The sequence below is a fragment of the Macrobrachium rosenbergii genome, chromosome 17 (genome assembly GCF_040412425.1).
Source record: "Macrobrachium rosenbergii isolate ZJJX-2024 chromosome 17, ASM4041242v1, whole genome shotgun sequence".
NCBI lineage: Eukaryota > Metazoa > Arthropoda > Malacostraca > Decapoda > Palaemonidae > Macrobrachium > Macrobrachium rosenbergii.
Genome location: NC_089757.1, coordinates 40,413,265 through 40,436,129, shown reverse-complemented (window position 1 = coordinate 40,436,129; position 22,865 = coordinate 40,413,265). Strand labels below are relative to the sequence as shown.

General features: G+C 37.8%; 1 protein-coding gene across 15 annotated transcripts in view; it reads right to left on the bottom strand.

The window, feature by feature from the left end:
* Positions 1-5,228: 5,228 nt before the first annotated feature.
* Fit1 (Fermitin 1) overlaps positions 5,229-22,865 on the bottom strand; it is a 261,078-nt gene continuing 243,441 nt past the window's right edge. For all 15 annotated transcript variants that reach the window (XM_067119924.1, XM_067119918.1, XM_067119929.1 and 12 more), the window contains 3 exons: positions 13,914-14,009; positions 13,519-13,608; positions 5,229-8,231 (listed from right to left, as the gene is read on the bottom strand). In XM_067119924.1, coding sequence (XP_066976025.1) covers positions 8,121-8,231; positions 13,519-13,608; positions 13,914-14,009 — 297 coding nt within the window. In that variant the 3' untranslated portion in view covers positions 5,229-8,120. The remainder of the gene's footprint in view (positions 8,232-13,518; positions 13,609-13,913; positions 14,010-22,865) is intronic.

Below are 22,865 nucleotides of genomic sequence, written 5' to 3'. Positions count from 1 at the left end.
AACTTTCTCATAATAAAAACCCTCCAAATATTGACCATTCTGCTGTTTTGGATGCATATCTCTTCCGATCGTCGTCGGACTGGCGTCGTCCGAAATACCGTCGAAAATCGTAAGAAAACCTTACTTTTAATCCTTTGGGTGTCTTGAAAACAATGAATCCTGCATTTATATTGAGTTTCTCAACAAAAACCTCCAAAACCCTGCCAAATATTTCTTCCGTCATTCTGCTGTCTTGGAAATAATTTTTTATGAATATATTTTCTTCGGAACGCGAAAACCGTCGTGAACCGGGGACTCTGTATATATATATATATATATATATATATATATATATATGAAATACCATATATATATAAAATATATATAAAAACCTATATTATATTTATTCCTTTATGGGTATATTGAAAACAATTTATCCTGCATTTACATTGAGTTAGTTTTCATATAGAAATCACCACTATAATCAAAATTGACCATTCTGCCATTCTGGAGCCATATTTCTTCCAGGATTTATTCAGTGACACACCAACCAGTCGGCCGACTGGTTAGTTGTCAGCATCGTCCCACGGAACACCTAAAATTCTTCTGAACATGAAAATATATTACGTTGTAACCTTATAAATAATTTTTATATAATATATTTATAAATATATATATATATATATATATATATATATATATATATATATATATATATATATATATATATATATATATATATATATAAACATATATATATATATATATATATATATATATATATATATATATATATATATATATATATATATATATATATATATATATATATATATATATATATATATATATATATATATATATATATATATATATATATATATATATATATATATATATATATATATATATATATATATATATATATATATATATATATATATATATATATATATATATATATATATATATATATATATATATATATATATATATATTTTTTTTTTTAGATATAGAGAGAGAGAGAGAGAGAGAGAGAGAGAGAGAGAGAGAGAGAGAGAGAGGTCAGTAATGACCAATTTAAATTCCCAAGGAAAGGGAAGGAGAATCCATTGCTTCTTAAAGATTAAGCTGTTAAGAAATTCACCTTCCATTTAAAATGTTAAGTGGCGAAGACTTGACTCAGACTTAGAAACCACACACTTAATGTCTCTAAAATATAAGAAAATGAAACAGTTTTAAAATCTAAACATAATTTATGGATTAAATCTTGTTATCTTGGGGCGCACCTGGCTACCTTCCATGGCGCACTGTTTGAGAACCACTGGTTTAAGTGTGGAATAAAATGGATGTACTTGAAAATAGGGATGACTTGAGTAGTTTTCACACTTAGCTAAGCATATATTTTTAAGAGTAATGTTGTAATATGACTTTGAAATATTAAAGTAGTTTTCACACTTAGCTGTAAGCATATATTTTTAAGAGTAATGTTGTAATATGACTTTGAAATATTAAAGTGTTTTAGATAATAATTTAAGGTATATTCTGTGTAGGATGATAGTTTAAAGTATACATTTGGTGTTTGAACTAGTAAAATAAATAGTTATAAACATTTTTAGAGGGGGTCTGGTTTTTAACTATTTAAACAGCCCATTATAAGCATTTTGAGAGGTGGGTCTGGTTTTTTAACTATTTAAATAGCCCGTTATAAGCATTTTTAGAAGGGGGTGTCAGGTATTCACAGGTTTTAGCTGTTTGCGGGTGTTGGTGATCCCTGACCCCCGTGAATACTGGGGGTTGACTATACTCGTGTAATTTTCTGATTGATTTTTTGTTGTGGTTTCTATCTATCTGTCTGAATGACTTTCAGAGGTTAATGTCTACTCAATATGAAATTTTCTCATTTTACAGTTATGTTTTTGTCTCTTTCTAAGGTTAGGAACCTTGACCAACTTTCACTTTCAAAGTCAGTCAAGAATGAGTCTTGTCTGTATTTAGTTGTTCTAGGCTTTCTATAAGGTATTAGTGTATCAACACCATTATTTAGGTGAACTGAGTTTCTTTTAGAGTCATCCATTGCCATGCCAGAAATAGTAGGGAGGTTAGCGTTTATATTCAAATAACGAATAATCTCAGTTCCATACTGGATAAGGTCCTTCTGACAAGGGAGGCTCAACAGGAGGAGGAGAAATACTGTTACCCACAATAGTAACTGCTCTGGGATCCTCACCTGGATATACACCATACCCTCAGTGCCTTAGGGGTTGTCAGTCGTCGACATCGGACCCAGCACTGAGGGCAAGGTTTGATGTAAAAGTTTCGCCTCCCTCAATCACATCAGGTACTCTAGTTTTATGGGTGAAGAGGCATGCCATCCACCTCCACTTTCCATCTAAGTCATAAGGGTAGTCTTTTCCATATTTCAGTACCATGCAAATGTTGTCAATGATAGAGGACGAGGGAAGCAGCATGAAAAATTAATAGAGGAGTAAAAGGACGAAGGATTCCCAGTGTTTGGTTGAACCCACTGCAGAGACGGAAAGTATAAAATTGCATTCAATCCCTGCAGTTGGTCCCCAAGCCCCCTACCTCGTCAAGGGATTGGGATCAAGGGGTTTCAAAACAAAAAACAGGCAACTGTAAAAGCCTGCATAAGCTTCTGAAATTGCTCTATGACTGCTTTATAAGACACATTTGGCTTCTATGGATGACAAAACACTTCTCCCAGTATGAAAGCAAGAAGGCAAAACTATTGGCAGCAACAGAGAAGGATGAAGCCAGAAAATAAAGGACATAAACCTCCCCGATTACTTTATTACATCAGGTTCTGTCTCAAAGGGTTATCAGAAACTTCACATGGCCTGCAAATGAGAAAGTAGGAAACTACAAATTGAAAAAATCAGTATTATAAAGTTGAGAGGTACCTTGTCCTTACGGAATCCTGATGAGGAACTGTGAAAGGGCTTCCATGAGGAAAATGACATCTGAATGAAAATGGATGATTCTTAGAAGGACAGAACAGGTGTAGACACAGGCTCCTTCATGGTTGGCTTGTTGGACTGCTTGAAAAAAAATCAAGGTGCTCTTGAGCAGAAACATCCTGCTTAACAACCTTGAAGGAGGATTTAATAGAGAGGCAATCAACACTCCAAGTACTCTAAAATCTTTAAGTCTTCCGCACCAGAAAACTCAAGTTGATACCATGAGAAAGCAAACCTGCTAACCAAAAGCTGAGCAAAAACAACTTCAATCTCACTGAAAAAAAGACTTGAAAGAATTCTCCACCTCTGCACTGAACCAAATAGCCCAGTACCAGGAACTTGTGTTTCCAGAGTCCAGGTCCAATAGTCAAAAACTTCGCCATCTTGAGCAGAAAACAGTTTAAACCCTGACAAGGTGCCAAGAACCTATGCTGTGGCCTAGTGCTGCAGCATACAAAGAAGGACAAGTATTGGTGTTCTTGAATGATGCCTTATGTACCACAATGTGAGAAAACTCTTCAAATCACGCTCTGACCAAGTGGGAAAAAAACCTAAATCACAGATTTATTGGGTGACAATGCATTCAAAGATGAAAGAGACCTAGTCTCTATTGACTCCAACTCCTCAACCAAATGATGACCAAGGAAAACACAATTATCAACATGCTGCCTAAACACAGAAGATGACTCCTGTATGTCAGATTCCTTGTCCACCAGGCTGGAAGAAAAAGCTGGGGCAACAAATGCCGAAACCTCAAACAAAACAACTGACAACACTGGAGTGGAGAGAAGGTGCCAGAAAGCACACATCTAGTAGTGCAGTGTTAGAAAACGCTGCCAAACAGCTGAAAACCAAAACAAAAAAATCCAACTAAGTGAAAGAAGCACATTCTCCCGGCACATCTCACCCGAAGCACCAGGAGCTGGTTGAGAACACTAAGTGACACCACTACATGCAGAAATAGCACTCTCTGCAGAAGCTTCAACAATACATATGGGAGAATACATTATGAGCAGAAAAAAAGGAGTGAAGGAACAGGAAGAGACTGAGACACTGACACAAAAAATAAATACAATAGAGTGAACAATATATCAAGAGTATTGAACAAATAACAGAAGTCTTGACATTACAATTATGCTTATTCTCTCTTAAAATTAGGAGCCGAGTTAAGTTAACCTCACCACGACCAGAAACTGACAACAGTGACGTCAATAACTGAAATGACAATTTTGCTTCTGAAATGATCTTTTGGTGAGCAGGCCAAATGCTTAACTAATCGAAGTGCATGAAAGGAAGGCGCCGGAGGGCACAGAACAACGTCGCCCTGAGAACCAACCCAGTTCCTGGGCAGCTCACTCTTCCAACTGTCACAGGGTAGTTCTAAGCTTGGGTTAAGATAGATGCGGCCACCAACACCTTTCATTTTGGAAGGCACTGCAAAAAAGTGTACAGTGTGTGGGAAGGCAGATTGGTACCTCAAAACTAGATTTTGTTCAAACCCTTTTAAAAAATTCTAGAATAAGACTAAGATCCAGTCTAATTTTGTAATATGCTTTTTCCAGAACCAAAGGAGAAGAGAAGGTAGAGGAGGTATGAGAGAGGAGGTAATTTGATGCATGAGCCAGCAATGAAGTAAGTAAAATGTATATCCCTGTTTAATTAATATGTTCATCAATATGACTCTCACCTCTTCCTATATATTCCTATATAACGAATTATAAGTTCGTCTGATCACTCCTAACACTCTACACACCTAGTTGACATCCCTACAGCTGGCACAAACTGTGTCTATCTAACACTATACAATGCAATGTGTATCCAATTCTATAGAATATAATCTGTTGACACAAAAACATTCCAACAAAACATGATGTTTTGTCTCTACTGTCAGCTGAAGACAACCTGAGCGAACAAAAAAGTCACAGTACCATGAAAGAGCAACCAACAACAACTAGCAAATCGCTGACAACCATCCTGTCTTACGGCAAGAAGAATTCTGATGAGAGCAAAAACATTCAAAACACAGAGGAACTAGACAATCATTTGGGTCAGCCAAGCGATATTTTTATTTGGAATGCCATCTGCACCTGCTGACGTGAAGACATAGCTATCTTTAACAGTAGGTAATATTCATCAGAGATAACTATGGATTAAGCTTAGTGGCCATAAAAGGGCCAAGAGCAATTCATACCAAGTATTTACAGTACTCTTCCAATCTACACAAATGCCTACAACCTCAAGCTAAGGGAAATGACAAAAACAATCATGAATGAAAGGTATAACATATATTCTCTAAATCAATTAGCATTACATTTTCCTTTTACATAGATATACCATATTACTACAGTTTAGAAAACTGTTATGGAAGATACAGTTAGAAAATACCTGACGCAAACTGAGCAAACTTATTTAAAAGTATATTTACAATCTGTCAAGCATTAGGTTATTTATATACAAAAGAATTACTCAGGTGGGTTTGGGGGAAATTCAAAAGAACTGAAATATGATAGTACTGTAGTACAAAAGAAAAATTTCATAAATGACAAAGGCAAGTTTCATGTTCTAATACTCCCAACATAAAGGATATCTGTAATAGAAAAAAAATATATCAGCACTCGACTGTAGTAATTACAGAATGTGAACTGTAAATGACTGTTAACACTTCATAAACTTAATACATTATCAAATATGGTAAGTGATTATATGTGTACCTTACATTGCTAAAAATACTATGCTTATAGTTTCGATTTCGAAAATACATTATGTAATTATGACTGTAATACAGGGCATACTGTATAGTCTCTGGGTCAATTTGAAGAAAATAATGTGCAAGTGCAAGAAGCTAAACTTACTCTCCCAAAGAATAGTCAATGGAATGCTACAACAACTGGTAATCTGGTCAAAAACAAAAAAAAAACTTACACTGCCATCCTAATAGGAGAAAATATAATGTATAGTACAGTATATAATTGACTAAAAAGTTACATTTTAACTAAGTAGAGAGCAAAATATGGAAGACACTATCAAGATCAAGACATACTGTGAATCACCAATGGGAATACTATACAAATAATATCTTGAGAAACCTGCGTTGCACATCAAATGCAATAAAATTAGTTTTAATGGCACTGTAATTTTAATACACATATTCTCTTCCAATATCAAAGAAATCGTTGGAGTGAAAAATACAGTACTGCTCATGGCACGCTATGTAATAGTACATAATTAAAAACCTGAAAAGGTAATCCGCATTTGTTCTAAAACTTACATAACAATATTATCTGCTCATGGATGGCAAAGTAAAAGTGTTCACAAGCTAATGAACCAGTGCAGTCACTAAAAAAACTAAATGACAATGTACGGTACTGTAAAAATTCCCAAATGTAATTCTTGAGGACCTCAATGTCAGTGACTTACTTTGAAAAAAATTAACTACATTAGAATAAACACTGAACAATAATTTCTACAAGGCTAACATTTACTGAACAATATAGTTAAACCATAACTGGGGTAAATCTAACTTCTGCACATCTTTTCATTATTTGCAGTAGTACAGTTTAACAAATAAGGGAGTCTGACATCAACACAACAATCATGTTAATCATTAGTTTAAACTAATGAACACTGAAACAACCCTTAATATTGGTTACATCAATGAAAAATCCACTTTTACAATACATGAGGGCATTAAATGCATATTAGGCACCATTAATAAGGCTACGAAAGGCAAAGATATCTTTAGCAGTTTTTTCATCTAACTGGCAAATTTTCACTCACTAAGTCGGTGATAATTAATTTTGAGCTGTATTACCAAAAGACAATAGTTTCATCAAACCTTCATATGGACACAGAAGTTCAATTCAGAGTTCTTCTTCGAGGAATAACACTTACGAAGCATCCAAAAGCACCAATTAAAAGTTTGTGAAAATTACCAACAATTAAAAACACACAAATAAATTTTTATATAAAATCACTGAAGCACATGATGATTTATCCCTATTCTGCTTTTGATTGTCTATTACTTTGAGCACAGCTAAACAAACTACATAAATGTTAAATTACTGCCTTGATTCTGCCTTAAACCTTGAAAAGCAGCAATCTAAGAAATATTTGTCTAAAATCTGTTGCTAAAATGTAACACTGTTCTACAGTCTGCTAAACAGAGCATGCAGTTATTGAATTATCTTAATCATATTAAGCAAGCGGGAATAAAATCTGACAAAATATGCTTCAAAATGATGATATACAGGACATACCTATAAATTCATTAACTATGCCAAAATATGGACTTTCAGATTACCTCCTATGGTACATAAGTGTGGGTAAAGAAAGGAATCTGTTCTGACATGTTGTAATACATAAGTATTGTGCAAAATACATTACACTCATGTTGTAATCTTATAAAACACAAGATGAAGAATTACTATTATTCCTTATTACTGGATACCTTTCCAGCAAGGGTTTCATCAAGTATATTTTCCTTTAGTGCACTACATGTAGGCAGCCATTGCTTCCTAATATCATAACAACTCTGGAGGCTTTGCCAGCCATAAACTTTAGAAATATTCCATTAACAATGCTAAAATTTCATAACATACAATGTTTAAATCTCGACCATTCCCAACAGTAGTTAATATAAGATGGCATAACAATGCTCTCCATTGTGTGTAACAACAAGGATAAACATCTAATACATTTGTATCAAAACAACATTTAGAAAATATCTTCAATCCCTTTATTATATCAACTGGAAGATCTTTAAAATGATAGCCCAGATTTTTAAATATATTTGCAATAGGAAATCTGGGCTTTAAAATAGTCCCATTTGCCCATTTTGACCATTGCGTACTGACTAACCATCAGTTACAATAGCAGCTGTAAAGGAATCATCTGACTCAAGTACTAAGAGTACAGAACAATTCCTTTAGAACTACATGCTTGCAACAAATACCTGTATACTGTACAGTATATATATATCAGTCAATACCTATACATCTCGTAAAAAGATAAGCTTTACTAAAAATTCTATCAAATTTGGCAGCTTTTAAAGCCATGAACATACCACATCACAAATTTATCATCTGTGAATACATTACACTCACAGCAAACTATTAATTTAGAGAAAAGTATTCATTATGATTGTATTTTAGATTTGTTTCTTCAGACCCATCCACCAGTTAATTTGTGGAACAACTCGTCATTGAGATTTTGATTGGCATCTTTTGTACGCATGGAAAGGAAGATATAACCACCAATGAATTCATGCACCACCTGAAAGAGAAAAAAATCAATGTACATGGGACCTGCAGCAGTGAATATGATCTATCCAAAATTAATAACATTACCAAATTAATAAACACACACATCTTGGAAATACCCAGACATGCCTAGTATAAAACAAGTAAACAATTTGTATTTAAAACCTGAAAGACATGTTTAAATAATATTCAAATGTGTAAAATAGCATCAATCCAAATAATAAAGTAATGCAAATAAAATAAGATATAATATTAGCAATCCAAAGAAAAAGTAAAGATTTCAATGAGTTAGATAAAATAACAGCAAAGAATACAGTAAGAATTCAATGAATCAGACACAATATCACAAACAGGTACTACGATTTTGGCTGAAAAAGTCAGTTATGAGAAATAAATTAATAAACAGTGCCACAATTATGAATATTGCCCATAGATGAAATGTCATAAAAAAAGATAAGTTATTTAAGAGATGAGTTCTTATTATCCAAATAGGTCATTTGGCAATATAGTGGTGGTGAATGAAAATGAAATTTTTTTTTAAACCTGCACAGTGGCACATGGTTTTACAATGAAATACTTGCACACATTAAATACATTTCCTCATGTTTCCAAACACACACAACACACACATGCACAAACACACACAAAAGTAATGATAAAATTCAGAATAAGTTACGTAAGATTTGTAAATTTCTTTTTTCTTCAATTCATGAAGTGCCCTAAGGATTTTCATATTTTCACTATTTACTTATTAATTTTTATATTTTATCAATTAAATTACAGTTTTCTTGAATATTAAAATTTGAATGATAGAAAATGTATGAGATTCTGACAAAATTTCCCTCATCAATTCATTTCCAAAAGTTGACTACCACTGTTGGTTATATTTTGGACATTCACACAACACATGTTTAACTGTTGTTATCACTACATTCTGAGCATTCGGGAGGAGGATAATGTGGACTGTTTATTAAGAGTCCTTGGGTCAAACAAGTAGTCGACCCCTGGTAATCATGGGGGTTAGGGACCACAACAACCTGCAATAAGTTGGAAGCCCCCCCCCCTTCTAAAAATGCTGATAACTAATTATTTTAATAGTTCAAACACCAAATACAGTAGAACCCCGGTCCTCGACCATACCAGAACTTGACATAATCGGATTTCGACAGGTAATGCCGAGTAAATTTTGCGTCGGAGCTCGAACAACAAACTGCCCATTTCTTTCAATAACAGACATCCTTGATTCTGCAAATGATATAGAAAGATCATCAACATAAAGTGTGTGCAATACATCATAAGGGGTATGAGGAGAAGTACCATTGATAGCAAGTGCAAATAGGGTAACACTAAGAACGCTACCTTGCGGGACCCCTTCTTCTTGGAATTTACTTTCTGATAGAGTATTACCAACTCTAACTTGAAAGAGTCGACGTGTCAGAAAGGCCTCAATAAAAAATGGCAGTTCTCCCAAGTCTTGATTGATGGATGGCTTTAAGGATGCCATATCTCCATGCTATGTCATAAGCCTTTTCAAGGTCAAAGAATACAGTAACATGATGCTGTTTTGATGCAAATGGTTCACATACAGATGCCTCAAGACGAATCAAGACATCAGTAGCAGAATGCAATTTTCTAAATCCACACTGCACAGGTGATAAAATATTGTTTTTTTCTAATACCCAAACAAGCCTTGCATTGACCATCTTTTCCATAATCTTACAAATACAAGATGTCAAGGCAATTAGATGGGAACACTTTTGATATTTGTTTAAATAGTTTGGGTATTTATTGTGTACAGGAGGTAACATAAAAAGGAGCTGGCACAAAAATAATTTCGTAGTGACACTGAGGCACATGCGTTCTGTCAGAATGGTACACACCAGATCCAAGACTTACTGTAGGCTAGCAGCATGGCTGAGGAAAGATGGAGATTTGCAAAGAGGCAAAGTGAATTATTAAAATGGAGAGATTAAAGTTGAAGAGAGAGTAATAATGCAACAATGGAGGATGTATTTTGAAAAACTTTTGAACAAAGAGATTAAATACACGTTGGGGGATATTGGTTCGATAGTGACCAATAGTGAATATAACATCTGATAAAGTGAAATGGTCTATTGGGAAGATATAGAGGAAAAGTAATATGACTATCAGGAATAGCATGAGGTTTTTTCCTGTTCATGAACTGACCAGAAATGGAAAACCTGGTGGAAGAAGGGATATGATCAGAAGAGAGGAAAAAAGACTTCATATTTATAGCAAAAGAAACAGGCTGCACTAAAATGCATAAATAATAAGAGGAATAAGATAACTTCAAAGCAAGAAGGAACAGATATCCAGAAGACATGATATAACTGCATACATTATTTTTTCTCATCCACATACAGATGCAAATCTGAGCTTTTGGGATCACTGCATTTTCCATCATCAGGGTTAATTATCTATGAGAATTACAAAATGACACAATAACATAGGAAGAGAACTATAAGATACACTATACCGATGAACACTTCAAAAAAGTAAAAAACTTCAGTGCAATCGAGTTTTCTGTACAGCTGCTACAGCGTATAATCAAGGCCACCGAGATAATGCTGTATGAGCTGCAGCCCATTAAACTTAAACCATGGCTTGGTGGTGGCCTGTCCTATATCACTGCCAGAAGCACGATTATGGCTTGCTTTAACCTTAAATAAAATAAAAACAGCTGAGGCTAAAGGGCTGCAATTTGGTACGTTTGATGATTGGAGGGTGGATAATCGACATACCAATTTGCAGCCCTCTAGCCACAGTAGTTTTTAAGATCTGAGGACGGACAGAAAAATTGTGGATGGACAAACAAAGCTGGCACAATAGTTTTCTTTTACAGAAAACTAAAATCAATGTAAAGTCAAATTGTACAGAGTAAAAGTACAAGAACACGAAAACAAAAAATACAGAAGCTAGTCAAAATGAGACAAAACTCATCATGAGAACTGAATAAGAAAACACTGCAAACTAAACAGAATCATCAAATAAAGATATAATACTGAGTTAATCACAAGAAAATAAAAACTGAAGAATACACAATAAAGTATAAAACATATACTGGAGAAATGACTATTCATTTTTGTGGTTTACAGATATATGATTAAGTTAGGAGTGGTGATTAGCAATGAAAAAGGGTTAGATGGCAAATACTTTTTAAAACTATACTATTTACTGTACTGTATAATGGAAATGAGTTAGTCTGACTGCTGAGTGAGGGTGATTGCAGTTTTATATAGACGGACTCTAAAAATAAAAGGAATATCTGGTGTTTGACAGGGCATTTTGAAATTAATGCACCGTATTCCATATGATACTGATAGGACTGAGCACAAAGTTTAATGGTATTATTTTCTTTTCTGCTTACAAATAAATCCTGTGAGACAGCTGACACCCCTTATGAAAGTTGAGATGAACTGTAAGTAGGCAAGTGCTCTTTATCTGTATACAGTTATTTATCTATTTACTGTATACAGATCTTGCATATCATTGTGAATATCCATCTTTGAAGTGTTCTTCACTTTTGATGTTTTTCCATGTTTCCATATTTAGTTAACCACTACAATTTTCCTGCTATTTCATGTTTTTGTAATTATTATAGATAATTAACCTCGATGATGGGATATGCAATGAATTTCCAAAAGCTTGGTTGTCTCTGTATGTGGATAAGATTTATGCTAATACTGTCTACAATTTTATCACATCTGGCTAGCCTGTTCCTTGTTATATTACATGTATCTGGATACGTTATTCGAGAAACACTGAGATTCATAATTATATTCCTTTGTATCAAGAGAAAATTATTACCCCATCAAGAGACTAAATGGCAAAGGGAGAAAGTACAAGCTCTTTGTTTACTGAACAAAAGGTATCCCAGAAAATATAGCCAATAAAGACATGAAACTGTAACACACTCTTAGAATAATAGATGCTGATAGTTACTTTAAACTCGAGACAACCCAGACCCTTACTAGCTTTCCATGGTATGAAGCATTATACCTATGACCAATGCCAAATTTGGGAAAATATGATGGTCATTAACAAGCTCTCACACTCCCATAAAGATTTGTTGAAATAACTACAGTATGTTATGATGCTGACTGATCATGCCAACATATGAATTCAATTTGTGAAATATGTGATGCTGACTAAGGAAAACCCCTTGAACAATGAGACAAATATGCAAAATCAGCATGGCATCCTGAGTGATGCAACAGTAAACATGAGGGATTACATTTTAGGTTATATGAGACAATATTCACAGTGATAGACAAATCTAAGAATGGCATTCCAAGTGGTCAAGAAAGAAGCACAGCAATTGTCACCATAAAAAATTGCCTCAAGACCTTACACTACACCAAATTTATGCTTAAAGGTATTCAACACTTGCAGACAGACAAAACACCTTTGATAATGACCTTTGCCAAAACATAAATATCCACCAATGACTAGTAAGCTATGTGGCTGTTAGCTTTTCTCACTTGAAGATATCATAGGAAAACCTCTAATGAGCATTTGTACATAAGAGTTAAGGTAAAAATGAACACCAAGGACAGATGGTTCATCCTTTTCAAGTTTAATTTATTTCTCTCATATGACATATCACACTTATGCTCTCTTCACCACCAGTTTTAAAGTGGAAATTTAATGCTTTAGTGTGGAGATAAACCCCCAAGTCAGTGAGCTCCAAAGATGGTATAACAAGGTGATTATGACATATTTCTCCCTGGATTCTGCACATACGGGGTGGCTTTCTACTCAAGAATTTGATGCATCTAGGAATAGTAAACTCCCAAGCACTTTGCAACAAACCTAAGCCATTATCAACAACTACCACCATGTGCACTGGCTACAGTGTGCTAGGGACTGTAGCCAGGAAGGCGAAATATAATAGGTACTGGCCTTGATACAAATCCGTACAATTTATTACTTATTACCTTAATATTAACCTTAAAACCATAAACAAGAATTCTTTTATATTAACTCCCTAATCTGTTACAAGAAAACTGATCTTTTGAGGTGCAATTCATCTGCTTCTTGCTGAGGCTGTCAAAAGGATAGGAGGGCATTAAACAGCCAGTAATTCCTTCACCCTAGATGACACACCAGTACATATTCCAGTGCAACTGCTGGTATGCCAATAGTACTAGTTGGCATAGTACTATGGTATGTGTGGAAGGTCCAAGTAAATTACTTTACAGTATATCATGACACATATAAAAAACGGAAGGTTTACATTTTAGCCAGAACAAAATAAAATACAACTATTTAACACTCACTTTGCAATCAGCAGTAAGACATGAAAATACCACATTTTCTTCTTCAAACTGAATCATCATGTGTCGAGTTTCCCAGTTAACATTCCAAGCCTGCAATGAAGGTTAGAGAAATATTTCCTATACTAATTCATTAAACCATAATAAATGCATCTTTTATATTTTCACAAGCATCTCTTTTTCACACCAAAAAAAACCCTGCAAAATGGATGACAAGAGCCTTCAACAAAATGGCATGGTACTTACATTTTCTCAAAATATTTTTCTCCTTTCCTTACAAACACTTCTCAGTAAATTTAAAGTATCTCTGAATCTTATCCAGAATTAAACATCATGGGAATTTATTCAATATGAGAGAGAGAGAGAGAGTGTGCATGTGTGAATGCAAATCATCTTACCTTCATGGTATTATAACGCCACGTCTTGATATGATCTCCTGTTCCTGGCTCCATTCTCATTATCCTGTTGAAAGCCACACCTAGCAACTCCTCACGCTGAAAATATTATAGAATCGAGTAAAATTTTAATGACTAAATTTTCATAACCTTTTTAATGACAAATTCTTCATAATCTGTTTCGTCTGTATGCTGAAGCAGTATTTCACCAAATACAACACTAAAATATATTTTCAGTGTTGAATAGTTACAGCTAGCTAAAACAATTTCAAAGTGGTTGTGTATGATGATATGTACCATTATTGCATTTAAAGGCGAGAACAGCCATGCTCTTAAGTGATGCAACGTGATTCTTTTTGTATCGGTATCAGCCAAACTTTCAGGCTCAACATAACGGTTGCCAAGTAGTGTTCAGCTTTTTTTTTTTACTTTCAATGTCATAAATGTCGATCCTTTTGTTAATTCACAGCTTGCAGGATTTTCCCTATGGGTATACATATGACTCTCACGCATTGGTACAATTGGTAACCACTTTGTATATACAGTAAAACCCCCCTGTTCGCATTCTCATGGTTCACGGACTCACGCATTCGCAGGTTTCTCTGTGGAACATATCTAGCCATTTTTCGCGGAAAATTTGCCCATTCGCTGTATTTTTCACTGAGAAATATTCACTGATTACTGTATTTTCATATAATTTTCAAGAATAAATGCACTTTTTGTGATAAAACTATTAAAATACTCAGATATAAGCATTTTTACAAGTTTTTCTTGGTTTAAGCTATCAAAATGGGCATTTCTAAGTGTTTTTAGAGGGGTTTTAAGCATTTGCGGATTTGACCTATTCGTGGGGGGGTGTGGGACGCATCCCCTGCGAATACGGGGGGTTCACTGTACATATGACCTCTCACGCATTGGTACAATTTGTAATCACCCTATGGGTATACATATGATCTCTTATGCATTGGTACAATTCGTCATCAATGTAAAAGGAACTGATTTTTTCTTTTACACTACTTAGCTCAAAGCATGGTGGGATAAGGTTAGAAGTGCTGTCAATGCCAGGCCGCTTAACTTGCTACTCAGAGTGGTCATTGTAACTACCTCTACAGTATGTAACAGTTGACCTAATAAGCTTAACAGTCATAACAAATGTTATAAATAGGAATAAGAATTACATAACGTTTTCTTTGAATTTTGAAGTTTGTAGTAAAATGATTTATAGGCCTAACAAAAATAATCTAAGGCTTCTGAGATGTAATCTCATTTATGAAAAGATTTACTTTTAGAGGTTACTGGCTCTCTGAAGAATAAAAAGATGATGATAATTTAAATTATATCGAGAAGATAACCAGGAATCTAAATATTTATTAGTATTAATGCCAAGGCCTATGCAACACTTTTTTTTTTTATCTGACTAAGAATATTATTTTCTTGAAAGCCCTTTTGCTTGCATAATTCATTCACAGTGTAACTTAGTATAAGAATGTGTAGATAACTTCATAAGCTTTCTGGCCAAAAAAGTTTAACATAGCATTGTGAATGCTAAGTGTATGTATTTTTAGCAATTAAGAAAACTAACATGACTAGCCTAGAAATAAAACCTTGGCATTAACAAAGTAAAATTGCTAATAAACCATTATTTTTGAAGTGGTTAAGAAATATAACAAAAATAATTCTATTTTTTATGAAAATCCAAGTATGACTATCATAAATACAAAACAAATATTTTCAAGATAATTTCATTGTCTCTATACATTGTACAGTAAATATATATTTATCTTTTTTCACCGTTGAGGTGTAAAATATGTAATTATTCATCTTTTTCAGTGCTGAGATGTACGAATACATATTTTTATAAATATTTACGCTGTTCGCCCTCGAACATTTAGGGATAGAAATATCAGCCTGACTGAGACAGGAAATTGCTTTGTCCCACGCTAGTGCGTCTTCAGTTCAAAACCTTAACGTCCGTTGGAGAACGGGATAGGTAAAATTTAGGCCTTTACCCTATAGGAAAATTTCCTATCAGCCTTAAGAATAGGTGGTCCTAAGGTCCCTTTTTCCTTTCCTACCTGTCTCTTGGCGAATGTTTTAACAAGAGCATAGTGGACCCCTGGGGTGACTGTTTTGACCTAGGCTCGGTCAGAGAACTTCAGAGAGAACCAAGCTTCTCGAGAGATAACACGTGAAGTTGGACCTCTTCCCCCTTTCTTTGTCTATTATTCTTATTAGTGAAGTGAAGAAACAATTGCAAGAACTCCACGTCGGTCGTTGATGCGCTGCGCGTTATCCTAAGGTAAAGTCGCTTTTTGTTCAAAACTTCGCCCATTCTTTTATCCTTTGTTTTCTGTATTTCAAATTTCTTTTGTTTCCCCTTCAGCCACCACTTACGGTATATGTGTTCACAAAGTCTAGATTAAGTCAAATTATTATATTGTTAGCTTCAACCCCATTATTCCAGTAAACTACCTAGGATTTAGGTAAGCAAAATCAGGTTAAATCTCGATGCTTTTGTATGCCTCGCGTCCGAATGTTTGGAAGAACCGTTGCGTTTAAAATCAAATTCATCTCAAATATTCTTTGTTAAGGTTAATAACCCTTAACTGGCGACCTTTGGCTAATTAACGTCTGTCTTTGAGGTTAACTTTTGGCTTCAAGTGACAGGTTACGTGTAATCTTGGTTTGCAGGGCCGTAAAAAATTACGTAAATTGAATAATGCATGATCAACCAAGACTCTCACACGTAACATTGGCGACCTTGCGTAGAATCTAAAGTACATTTTAGAGAAAGAATCTGGAGAAAAGGAAATTAAAATTACATTAATTCAAAAAAAAAAAAAAAAAAAAAAAAAAAAAAGTCAGATATCGAACTCCATTTCATTCTTCCAAACAAGGAACGAGGCATAATAATAAGCAGTAAAGAGAATAGTTATAATAACAAGTGTAGCGAGAATTAGCGTAGGAAAGGGTGCGTCGAGAGCAGAGTCATAATTTATAACGTTTAAGACAAGGGCATTTTACGTGTTCGGACCGTGAGAGAAGTCGTTCAAGAAACGAATCCTAAGGCCGAGAAAGCGGGAGCCCATTTCATGTACACAAAGTAATTTAGAAATCGCGTCGGCAATTCCGATCGTTATTGTTTGCATATAGCGGGAATCATTCAAAACCGTGTCAGTGAAGTGGCGAACGAACTGAAGTAGTAATTGTATCATAAAATACATTTTCAGTAAAGTAAATTTGGTCCGTTCCAAATCACGCAAATCTATTCCATTGTTTGCCGAGGATGTTTCACATGAGGAAACGATAACAAAAGACACAAAGTTGTTTGGTAATTTAGTTTTCCATCCGTAACGTAAAACGCTATGCATGATTGGTATATTTAAAGTAAAATCTGGATACCTGCATTTGTTTCGTTGTTTGAATTTGTGCTAAAAAGAAAATAACCGCCATTTGATTCCTCCGCTGTGTCTGCGCGGTTGTTTTGAAATTGTTGAACTGTTTGTGAGAGAACGGCCATTTTGGGGTTTCCTTCGCCGGCCGAGGCTGTTTTGAAATTTAGGCCTAACGGGACCTTGGCCGCCATCTCAACGACCTTGTTATTGTGACCTGTTGTGACCACTCTGCCCCCGCCACTCTTGGGTCATATATTTTTTTTTTTGCTTTTCAGTAGTTAACCCACCTCCTAATATCTTAGCTAGAAAAAACCAAAAGATAATTTAGGCAGGGAAAGTTAGGCCTTAGTTAGGAGTAATAACAAGTTCCTATACGAATACCTACTATAAAAATCATATAAAGAAAATTTAAAATTTTTACGATAAACTTTTGTGACGTCGGCTCCCAGAAAATTAAGATAATAAAGTAATCCCTAAGGAAGCCAAGACGACGCATCTATATCATTTTATTAAGATCCATGCCATTGTGCATGTATAAAATCTTTGTTTACATGTTCTCAAGCAGCAAGAAATTCGCTGATTGAAAATCTCTCTCTCTCTCTCTCTCTCTCTCTCTCTCTCTCTCTCTCTCTCTCTCTCTCTCTCTCTCTCTCTCTCTCTCTCTCTCTCTCTCTCTCTCTCTCTCTCTCTCTCTCTCTCTCTCTCTCTCTCTCTCTCTCTCTCTCTCTCTCTCTCTCTCTCTCGTTCAAGTAAGCATTCCTAACCTAAGTGTACGTGACCCTCTTCAAAGAAAGAACGGCCGACACTAGGCTAATTAATTCGAATACAATAAACCAAATAAAAGAAACACCTCTGTCCCACAATAGATGAGGACAAGTTAAGAGTAATTACGATACAGTGATAAACTGTCGGTCACGAGTGAGGCCTGCTATCCAGACCGAAGCCAACAGTAGTTTTCACCCTCTGAAAAAAAGAAGGGGCCAGCACTGGGGCCGGTACTGGGACCAGCCACTCACGAGGATCTTTAAAAAAAAAAAAAAAAAAAAAACCAAATTCACTTTATTCCACAGTGCCAATAATTTGCAGCACTCATCACTGGAATAGCTTACTTCTCTCTCTCTCTCTCTCTCTCTCTTTTTACCTTCCCTTTCTCTCTCATTCGATTGTTGCACTCTGCAGGGGTGTAGAGTGCCTTTCCTCCCATATAGCCTAGTTGGACTCCAGTAGAGGGTCCCTAGGAACACATTGGCACCATAAGTGCCACCAAGCAAGAATCCAGAAAAATAAATAAAACAAAACAAAAGGGAACACAGAAGAGAAAGTTCTTCTGGAACCTAACCTGCACCAGTGCCTAGGGATACTGAGTGCCACCAGTGTGACCTGTACACGGCACACCCAAACTACAGTGCCACCTTTTGAAAGGGTGCCACTTCATTGAAGAGACACTTCCTCGCTGCCCAAGTCGCCCACTCGACCGGTTAGACGCCCTTCCCCACCAGAACCATGGCAGCAGAGCATTATAAAACTTTCCTGGGGCTGGGGACGGCGGCAGGTCTCACCGGCTCGGAACTTACTACCTGGGTTAAGGAGCAAGTGGACGACTTGGCCAAGCGGGAGAAGGAAGAAAGACTCGAGCAGAGGAAGTATGAAGCCGAGCAGAGGAAGTATGAAGAAGAACGAAGGGTGTATGAAGCCGAGCAAAGGCAGTATGAAGAGGAAAGAGAAGAAAGAAGGAGACAGCATGAGTTAGCCTGCAAGGAAACTGAGTTAGCCCTAAAGGAGAAGGAGCTCGAGCTTGAGAGAGCGAAAATGGAGAATGCCGAAGCTATGGCTAGTCATCAAGCCTCCAGTCCTACACCTGCTGCATCAAACGCTCCAATTTCGAGCATCAATTCCCTAGTCCCCAAGTGGACTGAGGACGAGCCAGAAGCATGGCTGGAGGAGATCGAGGCTCTTTTCGATAACTACAGCACCACGGAGACGGAGAGAGCCTTAATACTAGCCAAGCATATGGAGGAAAAGCCAAGGCAGCGCTTCGCTCACTGGAGAAGAGCCAGAGAGGCAACATGGCGGAAGTTCGTAGAGTCATTACAAAGGCCTACGAGATAACCCCAGAAAAATGGAGACAACGGTTCCGAGGTCTTGCCAAGGAAGTCGGCTGGTCTTGGACGGAATGGGCATGTCACAAAACCCAGTCCGGGGCGCGCTGGTTCGACTCCTTGGCCTGCACGACGTTTGAGGATCTCTTCAATCGGACCATGCTAGAAGACCTTTTCCAATGTGTGCCAGGGCCCCTTGCAGTATATCTTAACGATAAACAGCCCTCCACACTTATGGAAGCTTGTCGCATGGCTGATTCGTGGGAAACCTTCAATCAGTCGCATAGCACCTCTCAGAAGCGAATCATCCCTCCGGCCTACCTCTCGAACTCCACTCGCCCGAAGAATGGACTGCCTAGCAAGACCCTGTGCAACTATTGCAAGAAGGGGGGCCATGCTGAAGCTGAGTGCCGATACAAACTCGGCACTAATAAGCAGCCTAACCCTACCAGCCAGAACTCCGCTCCCGATTCACCCGCTCAGCCCTCTCCTCCAACAGTTACTGCAGGCCACCGAGCCCATCCAAAAGGCCCGTGCAGATCCTGTGGGGCTGCTAGCCACTACAATGCTGGATCTCCGGCCTGTCCACATCATGTCCCCACCACCAAATTTGTCAACCTAATCAGCACTTCATTTTCTGCTGCTGGTCCGCACCGGATCCTTTACCCGAGAGACTGGAAACCCAGTTCATCTCGGTGGCCCCTCTTCAGAGCACTAGCCTGCCAGTGACCCTTCCGGTCACAGTAGACACTGCGGCAGACATTAGCCTGATCACTAGGGCCCAAGTGCCAGCCGGTGCCATGGTTGACGAAGAAACCCGGTGGGAAATGAAGTGGATAGAGGCCACACCATCACCGTTCCTACGGTCCAACTCCAGGTTATGACGCCTTGGGGCACGATACCCCACCGCCTTGGCGTGGTAGGTGGAATTCGGCCCGGAGTGGTCTTCTTGTTGGGTCGGGATCTTCTCTGCGGAAGCCCGTTACCAACGCCACTTCGCAGCCACGTTACCTCCTCCACGGAGGCCCCAGTTATAACTCCCAAAAATGACAAACCTCCACCTTCCGCCCACCAAAGTGGTCCGCGGAAGGGGCGCCACCCAACCTATTTCAGGCCTAGCCCTCTCCAATCGCGAAGGGCTGGCCCACCAAGAGGTCTTCCCCCTCCGCGAAGAGAGATTCAGGAGGAGCAGTACCGCTGCAGGACGTGCAAGCGGGCAGACCACTCCACAAATTGGGAGGGCTGCCCAAGCAAGCAACGCCCAGCGGACGCCCCCAACAAAACTCTAGGAGAGGCTACGATCTCCGCTGGGGCAGGAATCTCTGCCGCAGCCAACCACAAGTCGTCCGGAGAGGTAGTGCACCTCCGGACCCCTCATCAGGCATGCCTGACCTCAACTGCTGCCAGTGCCACTTGCGAGCACTGAGCAGTGCCAGACTCCGTCCGTCCCGGACGTTGAGCTACCAATGGAAAAGGCCCTATGCCGGGTCTAAATCATGAGGCGAATCCTCCTCCGGGAGATTTAGGATTCCCCATGCAGTTGATCATCGCGACTGGAGAGCCTCCAGCACCCGAAACTTCTTCTTTGCAAGATTCTTCTTTGCAAATTTGACTCAGGATGAACCCTGGAGGATCGAAATGGTACCCCTCCCTTGAAGACCAGGAACTGGCATCCTCGGACGCAGAAGTCGAGATCGCTCTCGCTCCGGTTGTCGCAGCAGCCGGAGTAGGGAGTCCTCCCGCAGCTTTTTGCAGTTGCCCTGACTTCGCGCCCGCTAGCCCTTCTGGCCTGTCCCCGAGTCGGTGCTCTCATCACCTGCTAGGCCAGCTACTGATAGGCCTTGGAGGAAACCGAAGAAGAAGAAGAAGGGGCGGAAGAGAGCCCAGTAGTTGCTGAGCTATAAGCTCCTCCTGGCACTAGTGCCCTCTTGGCACAGTGCCCTAACATCTAAGAGTGATCCTGGCCCCTTGCCCAGAGAAGGTAGCCAGTGTGATCTCTTCCTTTTATTTGTACCTAGCCTAGGCCACCTTAAAGTACGGTACATCAATTTAGTAACCTTGTTCCTTCCACTTACCACCGAGCCACAGTAATCATGTAAGTAGCATAACTAATTTCAGTAATCTCACCTATTGTGAAACGAGCCATGATGCTCGTGACACGCATGGCCTAAGACCTCAGTGAGGCACCCATTTATCATATGAGGCAACCCTCATGTTAACTAGTAAATTTTAATTGTTAGAATAAACCATGTTGTATGTTGGTTAGAATATTAACTCTTATGTTGGTGCTAAGTTTAGGATAGGTTAGGCTAGGGAATATCATAGAATGTACCACTAGGCTAGGTCTAAAACACATCTTGATTGTAGGAGGTAGCCTATAATAACCGTGAGCACCTTCCAGTACTATTAGAATTAGGTTAAGTAGTGATTATAGCTCATATCCTATCTAGGGTTAGGTAGTTCTGTAGCTAGGTAGGCTAACCAGGACTAATCTGCTCAGGGAAGGAGAGTAACCTACGAGAGGCGAACAGCTTGCTTAGTATAGACCTTCACGCCCGAAAAGGGAGTGAAGGCCCTCTAAAGGGGGAGCTTTTATAAATATTTACGCTGTTCGCCCTCGAACATTTAGGGATAGAAATATCAGCCTGACTGAGACAGGGAAATTGCTTTGTCCCACGCTAGGCTAGCAATTTCAGTTCAAAATCACCTTAACAAATCCGTTGGAGAAAGGGATAGGTAGGGCATTAGGCCTTTACCCTATAGGAAAATTTCCCTCAATCAGCCTTAAGAATAGGTGGTCCTAAGGTCCCTTTTTATTCCTACCTGTCTCTTGGCGAATGTTTTAACAAGAACGTGGACCCCTGGGGTGACTGTTTTGACCTAGGCGGGGTCAGAGAACTTCAGAGAGAACAAGCTGAGAGATAACAGCGTCACAGTTGGACCTCTTCCCCCTTTCTTTGTCTATTATTCTTTTTAGTGAATCTTAATTAGTGAAGAAACAACTGCAAATAACTCCTGACGTCCGGTCGTTGATGCGCACAACGTTCGACCTAAGGTAAAGTCCGATTTTGTTCAAAACTTCGCCCATTCTTTTATCCTTTGTTTCTGTATTTCAAATTTTTCCTTTGTTTTCCTTTCAGCCACCACTTACGGTATATGTGTTTACAAAGTCTAGATTAAGTCAAATTATTATGTTGTTAGCTTCAACCCCGTTATTCCAGTAAACTACCTAGGATTTAGGTAAGCAAACTCAGGTTAAATCTCGATGCTTTTGTATGCCTCGCGTCCGAATGTTTGGAAGAACCGTTATGTTTAAAATCAAATTCATCTCAAATATTCTTTGTTAAGGTTAATAACCCTTAACTGGCGACCTTTGGCTAATTAACGTCTGTCTTTGAGGTTAACTTTTGGCTTCAAGTGACAGGTTACGTGTAATCTTGGTTTGCAGGGCCGTAAAAATT